General features: G+C 33.5%; 1 protein-coding gene across 1 annotated transcript in view; it reads left to right on the top strand.

Moving 5' to 3' along the window:
• Positions 1-13574, top strand: part of CPNE8 (copine 8) — a 176718-nt gene that overhangs the window by 21413 nt on the left and 141731 nt on the right. Inside the window, exons 2-3 of the mRNA XM_074325840.2 lie at positions 2398-2438; positions 4982-5028. Coding sequence (XP_074181941.1) covers positions 2398-2438; positions 4982-5028 — 88 coding nt within the window. The remainder of the gene's footprint in view (positions 1-2397; positions 2439-4981; positions 5029-13574) is intronic.

Genomic DNA, 13574 nt, shown 5'->3' with positions numbered 1-13574 from the left:
AATCCAGACTGGATGATGTATTTTGATAATCCCTGGTATTTGGCAGGCTATTCGTCATTTAAGAATATTTGCCTTTTCCAAACTTTAAAATCATAGGTTTGAATAAGCAGTCTTTGGGAATTAAATGTAGTCAGAGATAGTCCATTCTATTACATTCATATGACCAAAGTATAGATGAAATGTATCATCAGACAATGGGAAAGTTCAACTGTAAATTTCAGGGGCTGTTATGAAGAGTTTATGGAGTTTTATTTCTTATTATATAAAGGATCTAAGATTTTTTTGTTTCTTTGTTAGTTTTTGACCTTATTATGTGTTATGGATCAAAATGACTGGAAGAAATAATGTAACCAGTAAAATCTGTGATTAAGAATAATTATCTTTATTGTTGATAGAAATCTATTGTATGTTTGTGGGTAAAAATTATAGTATTTTTAGAAAAACAAAGCACTGAAATTAGATGATTTTCTTTTAAATATGTGTGTAACATAGTTTTTGAATCCCATCCACATTACAGTATTTTCCACTGATATCTCTGGATTTTTATGAACTCTGAAAGAAGGAGTTGAATTGCATTTTTTGGGGGTGCACTTAATGAGCAAAAACTGGTGACACAGGAAGAGCTGGAAAATTTCTTTTCATAAAGAAGAGTAAGTGGAGAAGTACTTTTTGTAAACATACATCACATTAATTTCTCAAATAGAAATGTTTTAATTTACTGTTTACCAATCATTGCTGGAGTCACAGTGTCTACATAGGGGACAGAAGGATTATTTTAATTTGATTTCTGACTAGGGTCTTTGACTCTGACTTAATTCCAAATATAAATATGTCTATTATTTTCTAGGAATATTTCAAGACATAATCTCATTTTTTTTTATTTTTTATTTTTTGGTCTGTGCTTGTTCAGTGTACAGTGAGTCCATGGAAGCTGTAACTTTTGAGAGACTGAGATAAGGAAGGATTTCAGATTGATATAAAAAAAAGAAGGCCTTTCAAATACCAAGGACGGAACAGATGAATGCACATGAGTTATAGTCCTGGTGGAGAAATAGGAAAGCTTAAACATGAGCTTCTTATCAGTATTAAATATAGTAATATAATTTAGCTGTTACAAATTATTACCAAATAACGGAGGATGAATATGAGGTAGAACTAACTTCAGGAAACTTCAAACACAGATTTAACTTTTGGAACTTTCATACTAGACAGCCAAGTTTTTCAGACAAGGATACGGCTTCAAATGATCACGTTTTAGGAAAAAAACTACTTTTAGATAGAAATTTTTCTAGTAATTGACTGTCTTATTAATGAGCATAGTGAACTTTTTGTATTTTTATTTTTTGTTATTACTCAGGGTTATTGTTGTGAGCATAAAGTAAAGGACTGCATTACTATCATTAAAGGTTAACAGGGTATCCCAATACCAGAAGAATCCAGATTTCACACTTTCTGAGTTTCCATTTTTATTCTGTTGTAGATGTGGAAATATCTGTAAAAAAAAACACACAAAAAACAAACACTAAATAGGTGCTAATAAAGGCCTTGTCTGCCTTTTTAATCTTTTCCTCTACTAAGAAGAATCTTCAAGGAAGATGTATATGTTCATCTTAAATTCCCAAACCATAATAGCAGCATAACACTGATTAGGCTTGATGTCACCCAAATGTCAATAGGTGGTGCTTCACTGTTGCCTTCTAATTGTATGGATTAATGTGAGCATGTGCTCTGAATCCCAAACTATTTTGCAGTAGTAAAAACTCACAGTTCAGTTCAGGAAACATTTTGGGCATCTATGTACTCTTTAATGAAGGGATAAAAGGAAACCTAAAGCAGTTAATTCTGTCAGAGATTTTGATCTCAGAATGTAGAGAGTCTTGTTATTGGCTACCTGCAGTGGAAGGCTAAACAAATAAGCCCCCTTGGCCTCCCAAACTCCAGTGATGTTCTTTAAATAGTACAAGCAGATCTTTAGCAAGTTTTAATTAATCATGTATACATTGGGGGTGCCAAAAGAATGTATACAAGTGGACACTTTGGTCAATGATGCTCAAGCAGTAGTTCGCTGTAATCAGAAGTGCCTGGACGCTGATGGTAACCTCTTTGAGCACCTCTTGTAATTGCAGAAGTCAAACGTGACTTGTATTCAACTTTTGTTATCGGTATATATTGAGTATTACAATTTTAATACAGTTTTCTTTTCTTAAAATGTTTATACATTGTTTTGGCACTGTGTGTGTGTGTGTGTGTGTATTTATGTACATACACACATATATATATATACATATATATACACTGTACACACACTATATTGAATATATACACATTTATGTAAGTATATATTTATATAAATAATTTGGCCTATATTCGTCTAACATTTTCTATTTTATTCAACAGAAATCTTCTCGACAGAGACACCTTTTCTAAATCTGACCCAAGTAAGTGTCTATTAAATTGCTTTTTAAACAGTGTACTTATTTTACTTACTTGATTTTGCAAAAATTGTATGAAACTCATAGTTTGTTTTAAAGCCTATAAAGCAAGAAGGGGAATGATCTCAAGCCTTTGCATACTCATCTCTCTGAAAAATACTTTGGCTAAAGAGGGTGTTGCTTAGCAATTTGAAAATAAGATAGAAATGCAGATGACCCCATATAGCACAGTTCAGCTTTGAAATTACAACCTCATGTTATGGCCATATGGTAGAAATTATATTTGAAAGACGATCATAATGGACCATGATTTAGTCACTGAGTAATATTTTCTCTCTCTCTCTTTTTTTTTTTTTTTTTGGTAAATAAAAGCAGTATATAAAGGCATATACAACCAAATAAAATATATAACATCTTTTTGTGTGAGCTGAATTTTTTCATTTCTAATTAGAGATTTTGAAAATTAGAGATAACTTGTGAAATTAAAAAAAAAAACAAACTTTGACTTAGAAAACAGGAGAATTAATGTATAAATCATCTAGTGTTTACAAATCTTGTAATATTTAGAAATTGATATCCAGCAGCTCTCCATCTCTACAAATATGTGAAGAAATGTAGTTTAATTATAGGGGAAAGGATTATGTCAGAAGTTAGAATTCTTGAGGTAGTCATTGGGAAATAGCATTATCATTTGTGGGTATAAAAATTTCTAGGGCTCATTTGACAAATGGGTGAGACTTTTTTTTAATCTCTAATCTTTACCCTAAACTCTTAATCTTCCTTTTGCAAGTTCCCTTTGTGGTTGACAAGATTTCTTACCTGTTTACAATGGCTATGCTTTGGAGATATTGTGGGTTTTGTTACAGACCACCACAATAAAGCAAATATTGCAATAAAGAGAATCACACAGATTTTTTTGGTTTCCAAGTGAATACAAAAATTATGTTTACACTATACTATTGTCCATTAAGTGTGGAATGTCATTATGTCTAAAAAATTCATACCTTAATTAAAGAGTACTTTATTGCTAACAAATGCTATCTGTCATCTGAGCTTTCAGTGAGTAGTAATCTTTTTGCTGGTAGACGGTATTACCACAGTGTTGATGGCTGCTGACTGATCAGGATGGCGGTTGCTGAAGGTTGGGGTGGCTGTGGCAATTTCTTAAAATAAGACAACAACGAAGTTTGTCACATTGATTGACTCTTCCTTCCCTGAACTATTTCCCTATAGCATGGGTTTGATAGCATTTACAGCAGTTTGATAGCATTTACCCATGGCAGAACTTCTTTAAAAATTGGAGTCAATCCTTTCAAACCCTGCTGTTGCTTTATCAACTAAGTTTATGTAATGTTCTAAATCCTTTGTTGTCATTTCACTGGTCTTCACAGTATCTTCACTAAGGTAGATTCCATCTCAAGAAATCACTTTTCTTTGCTCATCCATAGGAAGCAACTCCTCATCCATTAAATTTATACCATGAGATTACAGCAGTTCAGTCACATCTTCAGACTCCACTTGTAATTCTAGTTCTCTTTCTATTTCCACCACATTTGCAGTTATTTCCTGAAGTCTTGAACCTCTCAAAGTCATCCATGAGGTTTGGAATTCCAAACTCTTCCAAACTCTTGTTAATGTTGATATTTTGACCTCATCCCATGAGTCACAAATGTTCTTAATGTCATCTAGAATGGTGAATCCTTTCCTGAAGGTTTTCAATTTACTTTGCCCAGATTCATTAGAGGAATTACAATGTATTGGCCTAATTTCAATATTGCTGTGTCTCAGGGAATAGGCAGGTCTGATGAGAGGGTGAGAGATGCAGGAATGGCCAGTCAGTGGAGCAGTCAGAACACACACAACATTTATCAGTTAAATTTGCCATCTTATGTTGGCACCCCCAAACAATTATAATAATATCTATCGTAAAAGATCACTGATCACAGATCACTATAGCAAATATAATAATAATGAAAATATTAAAAATATTGAGAGAATTACTAAAATGTGACAGAGAGACATGAAGTGACCAAATGCTGTTGGATAAATGGACTTGCTCTACACAGAGTTGCCACGTACCTTCTATTTGAAAAAACCGAAATATCTACAAAGTGCGATAAAATGAGATATGCCTGTATTGAGGATTGGAGTTACAGAAATTACGTATAGAGATTGTCCTTCCTATGATGGCTTTGAGCACAATAGGTATTTTAAAAAAGCTTCTAGTAACTTACTGAAATATTTCAAACTGTTAAACTTTAAATTAAAAATTTATCTACATCTCTAGCATAATGTGTAAGACATTAGTAAATCATTGTTATTTTTTTTATGTGCCAAGATCTATATATTAAGTTCTAAAGATCTGATATTGTTTATTTTTTATTTACAAAATATTTCAATCCTTTAATAATTTACTAGCAATTTTCTTGCAAGTGTAAGGCTAGGGATTAGGAACTAATTTTGATGTTGGTTTTGGACAGTTGAAAAACAAATTATACACGTTTATATCTGATGCTTATCAATGACATATATATTTCCATCTTTTATAGTTTGTGTCTTATATGTACAAGGAGTTGGAAATAAAGAATGGAGAGAGGTAAGGATTAATTTTTTTTTTAAATCACTGTGCTGGAAGATACGGTATAAGTTACAATTTGATCAAGATGCTACTTTCCTGTTTTTAGTTGTTTTAAGTCTTTAAAACCCAAAGATTGAATTTCTTCTTCATTTTATGAAAGTAACCTTTGTGTTTTATTTTTAATAATTCTGAATGTTTGGCTGATTTATGACCTTCCTGTGGAATATTCTAGCCTTGAAACTTGTGTTTTCCTCAGTCAAAAGTAAATTTAATGTGTTGCAATCCTTATGTAATTGAAGTCTGTGGACTTAGTCTCACTTTAGAGGTCAGCTGCTGATTTTATAAAATATCATATTAACAGATTTTATGAGTGTGGTGTGTGATATCAGCTATCACCTGCTTTTTGCCAGTTAGTAATTTATTATTTGAAAATAAAGAAGAAACTCAGTTTCCTAATACAAATATACCTTGTTTAGTGAAACAAAAGCAAGGAGACAGAGTTATTAGTTAATTTATTTTATAGAGTATATCTATGTGCAAATGTAAGGATGCATGCTGGAGGGGAATAAAGCATATTAAAATAAAAGGTATTTCCATGTGCTTGCTTGTAGATGCTGGTTACCTCAAGAAGTTAGTGCATTGTTTTAATGAGGTTACAGTTTCCGGCGAGATTTCCCCAGTGAGATTTGTGCTATTTGTTGCCACAGACTGCTATGCAGCCAGCCATTTTACCAATGTGTCTTGATCGTGAGATAGATGGTTAAGAATAGATCATTGCAATTTATTCTCAAAACTGAGAGAATAAACCAATTCAAAATTGTCCCTACTGATATGGGTACATGGGATACTGAGCACCAGTTTCTCTTATCTAATTCTGTCTGCACATTTCCATATGTTTATTCGATATTTATGTCAAACTCTACATAACCAAATATAAATTCACCATGCCTACTTCTTCTTTGCTCCAAATATAGCTAATAACGTTACCGACATCAAAATGCAGTTTTTGCAGCCATCCCGGACTCTCTTTCCCACACCTTCCCTATTGAATCAATTATCCAGTATTATGAATTCTCTTTCACACACAAAAAAATCTCAGATGAGCTACCTTTTTATTCAAACCCATGTTATCTTTTGTCGTCTGATGAGTCTTGTTTCTCTAATTATTCCTTTGATTATTTTCCTAAAAGATATGTTTTCCTTTTGTCATTCACTCTGCAGTTCCCTTTCAAAGGCCTGGGACAATCCATTGGAACTACTAACTGAGCATAGGTCAGGCTAGACAGCGCTGAGCATTTACCAGGATGGTTCAGAAAATAGCATTATCTGAGGGACCAATAAAGGAACTGAGCTGAGAATCCATGAGGTATAGGAGCAGGCATCTGAACCAATGTAATTCCCTCTTGACGAGACTTTCCTATTGCCTAAGTGATGAGATATAAATTTCTTACTTAATTTATAAGGTCTTTTGTAATAATAATGACTAACTAATGTTCTGAGCCCTTTATATATATTGACTAATTTCGTTTGCACAACAACCTTAACAGGTAGATGTTTTTAAATGAGGAAACTGAAGCACAGAAACCTTAAGTGACTTGACCAAAGTTACCCATTATTAAAAACAGAGCAGAGATTTCAACCCCGGTCATCTGCCTCCAGAGCCCCTGCTATTAGACTTCCTTTACAGAATCCTTATCTAATCCCAATTTTTGCATTCTGGTGTTATTAATGGAAATAAATTCTAAAAATTGATCTTTGGGGCTTTATAATTATTTTCTTAAGCTTGACTCTGACAAATAAGAGCGGGAGGCCAACTATTTAGGGAAAATGGCATAATTTTAAAATAATAAAAAAAGAAAACAATATTTTACATGTTTATTTTTTCTCTTGGAAGGACTAGAAAGTATTAGTAAGAGGTCAAAGGTGACATAAAATAGTCAAAGGTGATATAAAACTTGAGAAAGTAATGAGAAATAGGACCCAGAATCACATAGAGTAGATAGAAGCAGTTGGATGAATCTGAGGAGATACCAGTTAAAAGGCAATTGCAACAGACAGAATTTCAAAAGAATTAAAGGTGTTATGAACTAGAGAATGATATAGAAGTATAGAAAGGAAATGCCAGATACAAGAGACAAGCATTTTGTAGCTAAAATCCATTGCATTTAGTAGCTAATTGAACTTGCTGGATAAATGAAAGGGGTGGCAAAATGAAATACACTATATATATTATTAAATTCCCAAAACCCATTTGATAAAGACAGTTTCCTTGTTTTCAGAGTTAGTATGATGTAGTGGTTAAGGGAGTGCACTTGACCTCTCAGTGTCTCTGTTTCCCCCTCTGTAATATGGGGAATGATGGTAATGATTCTAGCTCATGTAGTTGTCGTGAGGATTAAATATGAACCACTGATAACAGTGTCTGGCACACAGTAAGCATTATAGGATTAAGGACACACTGGGACTCTAAGAGATCAAAAATCTTATAAGCATAACCAAACTCATAAGTAGCAGGTAAGTAAATTCTGTAAAATTCTGTAAAATTCATTGTGTAAGTGCAGTAGTTGATGGGAAAATGACATATGGGATTTACTTGGCCTCAAACCTAATATGCAGCTGTGGTGTTTCACAGCTGCTAAAAAGCTAATGTAATCTGAGGATTCATTGATGGATGTACAGTGCTTACATCAAAAAAGATAATGCTATTATGTTGAGCTACATGAAATTGTCATTTCTGTAGGTCAGAAATGGTGGAGTGTTGGATATTTCATGTGATTCAATCAAATATTATTGTATTTTGCTCTGGTGGGAACAAATCTGGAGTGTTACTTTTCAGTTCTACATTTGAGACCATTGAAATCCCAAGTATGTATTTAAGGAGGGCTACCATCTTGAAGAGAGGGATGGAACTATACCATGTAAATGAAGGAATATTTAACCTGAAAGATGCAAAGACTCTGAATAATCATAATGATTGTCCTCAGATTCTTAAAGTATCTTCATTTAGAAATGGGGATTACTTACTTGATATTGAAACATAAAAAGGGAAACAAAAATTTTGACCCAAAGTATTGAGAGACAAAGAGGCATTATTTGTTCTACTATGAGGAAGACCTTTGTAACATTTAGAGTATCCCAGTGTAGTATGTGTTTTCTAGAACTATATCCTGGGACTCTAGTGGTTGTCTTGTATTCAAACCTGTGTTAGACTGATTCATCAGGTAAGAAGTCATACTTGATTAGCTCTAATTTCCTCACAATTTTATGGTGGTATAGAGTTTTAAAAGAGTTTTCTACTCATTTTATCAGTTCATTCAAGTATCTTTTCAGTATTGAACATTAATTTACAAGATAATGACAAAAACCAGTATGATAATTTGAGGGAGGAAGAAACTTCCTTCTGCCCTTCTAGATTCTTTCAGTTGGTCTAATAATCAAATATATATATGAGACAGATTAACAAGAGAAAATGATCAAATTTAATGACATACATATGTATGGGAACCCCACATACATGAGAGAGTTAGAGGCCCAGAGTACATGAGTGGGGTCAGAGACAGAAAGGAAAAATGAGGTATATATGGCATTCTGAGCTAAGGATGAGGTAAGGTACCCATGTCAGTGGAAACGAAGGTCATTGCAAGACAATAAAAAGACTACATGTTCAATAATTAGTTTTCCCTGCAGTATAGATAGGTCATAAAAAGTTATTTCTGGTGATAACTCTTATTATGGGAAAGGCCCCTTATTTAAATTCTTTAAAGGAGAGATAAAAGTTTTTTGTGAGCCCATGGTGTCTCCGTTGCCTTCAGCTCAAAATAATCCACATGCCCAGGTAGCACATCTTGGGGAGGCCTGTTCTGAACCCCATCAAGAATCACTCTCAGGATATTTGGAATCATACAAATAAAATAATATTATAGATGCTTTATCAATTTTAAATATATCTATCCATTTATTCATTTGGCCTATATTTATTGGGTACTTATCATGTAGCTACAGTGGTGAATAAAATTTTAAAATAGCATTTTTACCTCAAGGAGCATGCAATATAGTTGGAGAGTTTTACCAGGAACTTCAGTGTGTCTGTGCAATCAGGTTACTGTTTAGGTATCAACACTATGTCAATAATACAGTAGTTGTGTTTGAATTTAAATGTATTCTGGAAAAGTACATAGTAACTAGCCACATGATTTTGTGTTCTGAGATGAATTACTTTCAGCTAGATAGTAAGGAAGAATAAAATAATAAAAGCTTAAATATATTGAAACAAATGTTCCAAATAAAGTGATAGAAAAATTAATTTAAATGTCTTCTGTAGTTAAAATCTGAAATTTAAAAAATTGTATCTGACACTATTAAAATTACCTGCACATGTTCAATAAATTCTTTATAATGATTGTGAATTACCAAAAGTTTTCAAAGTAATGGCTCTTTTAAAACTAAAATTATATTTTAGTGCATAACAATTTCGGAGCTAGAAATGATACTTTAAGTGCCACGAATTATGAAAATATAAAAACCTCTTAGTGGTGAGTGGCAATAGCAAAATAACATCCCTAAGGATCTGTGCTTGACTGAGAGGTTCTGAAAATGTTGCAGTTAACTTCTTTAAGTTTTAGTTATCCATTGGTAATCTATTTTGTGAATTACTTTTTTTTTTATTAAAGATTTTATTGAGGAAGGGGAACAGGACTTTATTGGGGAACAGTGTATACTTCTAGGACTTTTGCCAGGTCAAGTTGTTGTCCTTTCAGTCTTAGTTGTGGAGGGCGCAGTTCACCTCCAGATCCAGTTGCTGTTGTTAGTTGCAAGGGGCACAGCCCACCATCCCTGTGGGAGTCGAACCGGCAACCTTGTGGTTGAGAGCCCATGCTCCAACCAACTGAGCCATCTGGGAGCTCAGTGGCAGCTTAGCTCAAGGTGCCCTATTCAATCTTAGTTGCAGGGGGCAGAGCCCACCATCCTTGCGGGACTCGAGGAATCGAACTGGCAACCTTGTGGTTGAGAGCCCACTGGCCCATGTGGGAATCGAACCGGCAGCCTTCAGCCTTACGAGCATGGAGCTCCAACTGCCTGAGCCACTGGGCTGGCCCTGTGAATTACTTTTAAACATTTAAAATTATAGAGCTGGTTCCCAATTCTCTCAGTTAGCATGTGATGAAAGCAAGCAAGCTGGAGTTGTTTATAACCCACAGTGGTTGTAGTATGGAGGCAAATCTACTGCCAAATGCTGATTAGTACAGTTTGACATTGTCTCTTCTTCTGCGCCATCCCATTGACACTGAGCTACTTTAACATTTATTCATCGCCATTCTAAACAATATATGCATAATATATAAAACACACATACACACATAAACAGAAAAGATGAGAAAATTCTTCATACTTCAGTTTAAATGCTACTTTACCTAGTAGTCTTTTCTAATTTTCACAACTAGCATTTTCTCCTTGCACCTTTGAAATTCCCAAACTTCTGTATCTTTCTTATGGTCCTCGTCATCTTTTACTTGATCATTCAACAAACATCAAGGACTTTTTTGTGAACCTATTTTCTTATGTCTTAGCTTCACTTTTTAACTCAGTGCTCCTTAAAGGTCAAGCTTCTGCACTAGAGCATTTAGGACAGGGCTTTATTCTTAGTAGGTGCTCAATTACTACTTGTTGAAAAGATACATTTGAGGATATCCTCAATTACACACACACTTACCATGGTTTCAGAATTTATGAGTTGGAAGAATCCCGTTAGATCGTTTGGTACAAAGGTCACATGTTTCATGTGAGAACATTTATGTGATATGCTAATTAGCTCTGAGAGCCCAAATCTTGTTCTCCCTGCTCTTTACCATAACTTTAATGACATAATTTTGAAACTTGAATTATAGCATCTCTTAAAAACATGCTATTTACCTCTTAAAGCTTAGGAGATAGTCATTTTATTCTCTCATTTTTGTACTATAGAAATCTTAGAGTGAAACACCTAAAGTTACTGGTAGAGGAAAGAGGAAGCTGTCTTTACACAGCAATGTTGCTAAACTATTGAGGGTCCTGCATGGCTACCGACACTGTCTTCACTATTGGATTCATGTTGCAGAACAACTGAATATTTTGGTTTGGTTTGGTTTTCTTTTAAAAAAAAAAATTTTAATTATGATATACTGCTGAGCATTCACTTTGTAGAGGTTGTATTCCTCTAGTAGATATTTGAAGGATTCTCACTATAGGTATCGTGACTTCTCCACTTTGACTGATTGAGGAGATTGTAACAGAAAACTTTTGATGTTCTCTTATAAGAACAGTAGTATAGCATGTGGTTGTAAGAACTTCATAAAACCAATATATTTTATGGAATGTATAGTCAGTCTTAAGGCATTACTGTTTTAGTGAGAATATGTTGTGTGTTCCTAAGGAAAATACTGTATACACTTATTTAGATTCCCAATGTCAGCCATACTAGTTTTGGAAAAAAGACTGCAGATTGTCCTTGAGAGTTTTCTATTTAGAAAAGGACGTAAAATAGTTTTTCAAATATTCCTGGCTACAGATAATTAGAAGCTGTGGCTTACTATAAGTTGCCCATAGTTTATAAGGCTAAGTTAAAGTCTCTTAGCTTTGTCAATGTGCTGAAACTTCCTGGCTTTGCTTCTCTGTCCATCGTAATCTGAATTTTCTCTTTTCTTTGTCACTGGTTGTTCCAAGCTAAAATTGGGTAACACTAACTAACACTTCTCTCTCTCTAGCATTGGGCCCATCACCTCTTGGCTGCCTTTGCATCCTGTAATAATCCCAAACAATAAATTTTGTATTTTATCTACCTTTTGTGGTTCTCAACAGGAATGTTGGTGTGTTACAGTGACTTCATTAGAGCTGGAGGCAGAAGTCCTAATGTCTGCTAATAATTGCTGAATATTGAATAGGAAAAATTAGTGATAACTTGAGGCTTTGAATGATTTTATATTTCTCCAAAATGGATTTGCTCTTGCTTTTGGGTAGACAGCGAAGTTAGGAAGAATTCACCTTAATTTAGTTAAAGATTTGACTAACTCTAAGCTGAACTTCATTCCACCTGAGAAATGTTTTTCTGATTAATTCATCCTTACTCCTTGATATAGCCTTTGAGGGTCTCAACCCACAGCCTTTGTTACCGTATTTTTAAGCCCCTCCCCCCTTTTTAAAATTCAAACATATTGTCAAGTGGGAAGAAATATAGACTGTACGGGCATATACCCTCTTTGTGAGTTTTTAAAAATTCCATTTTCTTCTCCAGTTTGATGACACTGGAAATCTCTGCTCAGCTTGGCTTCTCCCTTTTAAATTCAGGACCCTACAGGGCTCCTCTTCTGGCTTGTTTTTCCTCCAGGTTTTTGTTTCCACAACTTAAAACTTTTTATTTGCTCTCTGGTGCCTGCAAAGAGATTATTTTAATATTTTGTTCAACTTTTCTAGTTTTCAAGGGAAGAGTTGATTTGAAACGACCCAATTTGCCATTGACAGAACTAAAAGATTGTTGTGACCACTTTTGAATGAAAGTAATTCTCAGATTTAGCTTTGCAATGTTTCTATTTTCTTTTAAAAATCTCAGCAAAAATTTAAATTGAATAAAACTCGTAAAAATAAGTACTGAGAATTTAAGAATCTCATTGCTGAAACTGTGCCTTACAGGTTTATCTTATACAATAATATCAGGAAGGGGAGAAAATGTATTTCAAATCTTAAGAAAAGCAGTAATAGAATTTAATAATTCTTAAAAATCTAGGAATTATTAATTTGAAGGATTTCTAAGAATTTGACTAAAAGTTAATTTTGAGTATTTGAAATATATGATTGCCTACTTTTTAATTAACATCAGTCAACAACATTTATTGTGCATTTGTATGTAGAATTGCTTTTAAATATTCAAAAACACCAGGAATACATTTTTAAAGTTTATTTTCAATTTAATTTAGATAACCATCTACATAAAATAGTCTTACTTAAAATAATTGGGGAATCTAATTTAAATTAAAATGATTAAAATAATCTGCCCAATTCATTTAAAAATATTTTGTCTCATATAAATGAACAACAGATATATAATAAAATTAACCCATAACCCCCAGTAAGAACCTTCCAGATAAACTGAGTCCATTTTTTTTTCCCTCTTCAGATGGTAAAACATGTTACTAATCACAGAATTAATAGCAAGCAAAGACATGGTAAAAGCAGTTCCTTAATATATTGTTATTTTTGGAGTATAATTTAATATTAAAATGTTTTAACTAAAGTTTTAAAATGCTATTAGCTAATTTTAAAAATTGATGGAGTTTAGTCCTTTCTATATTTCATGTGTGACAAAGAGACATGATCAAGGTGTCCTTTTTTTTATGGTTAATAATTTAGGTTCATTTCTAAAAATAGAAGATCCTAAAAAGCCAAAGTCTCTTATGTGAAACATTCTGACTTAATCAAGAATATTAGAAGGAAATCAGTTTACTTCTCTTCCTCTCTCCCTCTGTGTGTGTGTGTGTACACATATATATGCATCTATAACTACATCTCACTGATCTATAATAATGTAAGATCTA

The sequence above is a fragment of the Rhinolophus sinicus genome, chromosome 1 (genome assembly GCF_057876585.1).
Source record: "Rhinolophus sinicus isolate RSI-liver-muscle chromosome 1, RSI-T2T, whole genome shotgun sequence".
Classification (NCBI taxonomy): Eukaryota; Metazoa; Chordata; class Mammalia; order Chiroptera; family Rhinolophidae; genus Rhinolophus; species Rhinolophus sinicus.
Note: the sequence above shows the minus strand (reverse complement) of the source record. Positions and strands in the feature narration are given on the sequence as shown.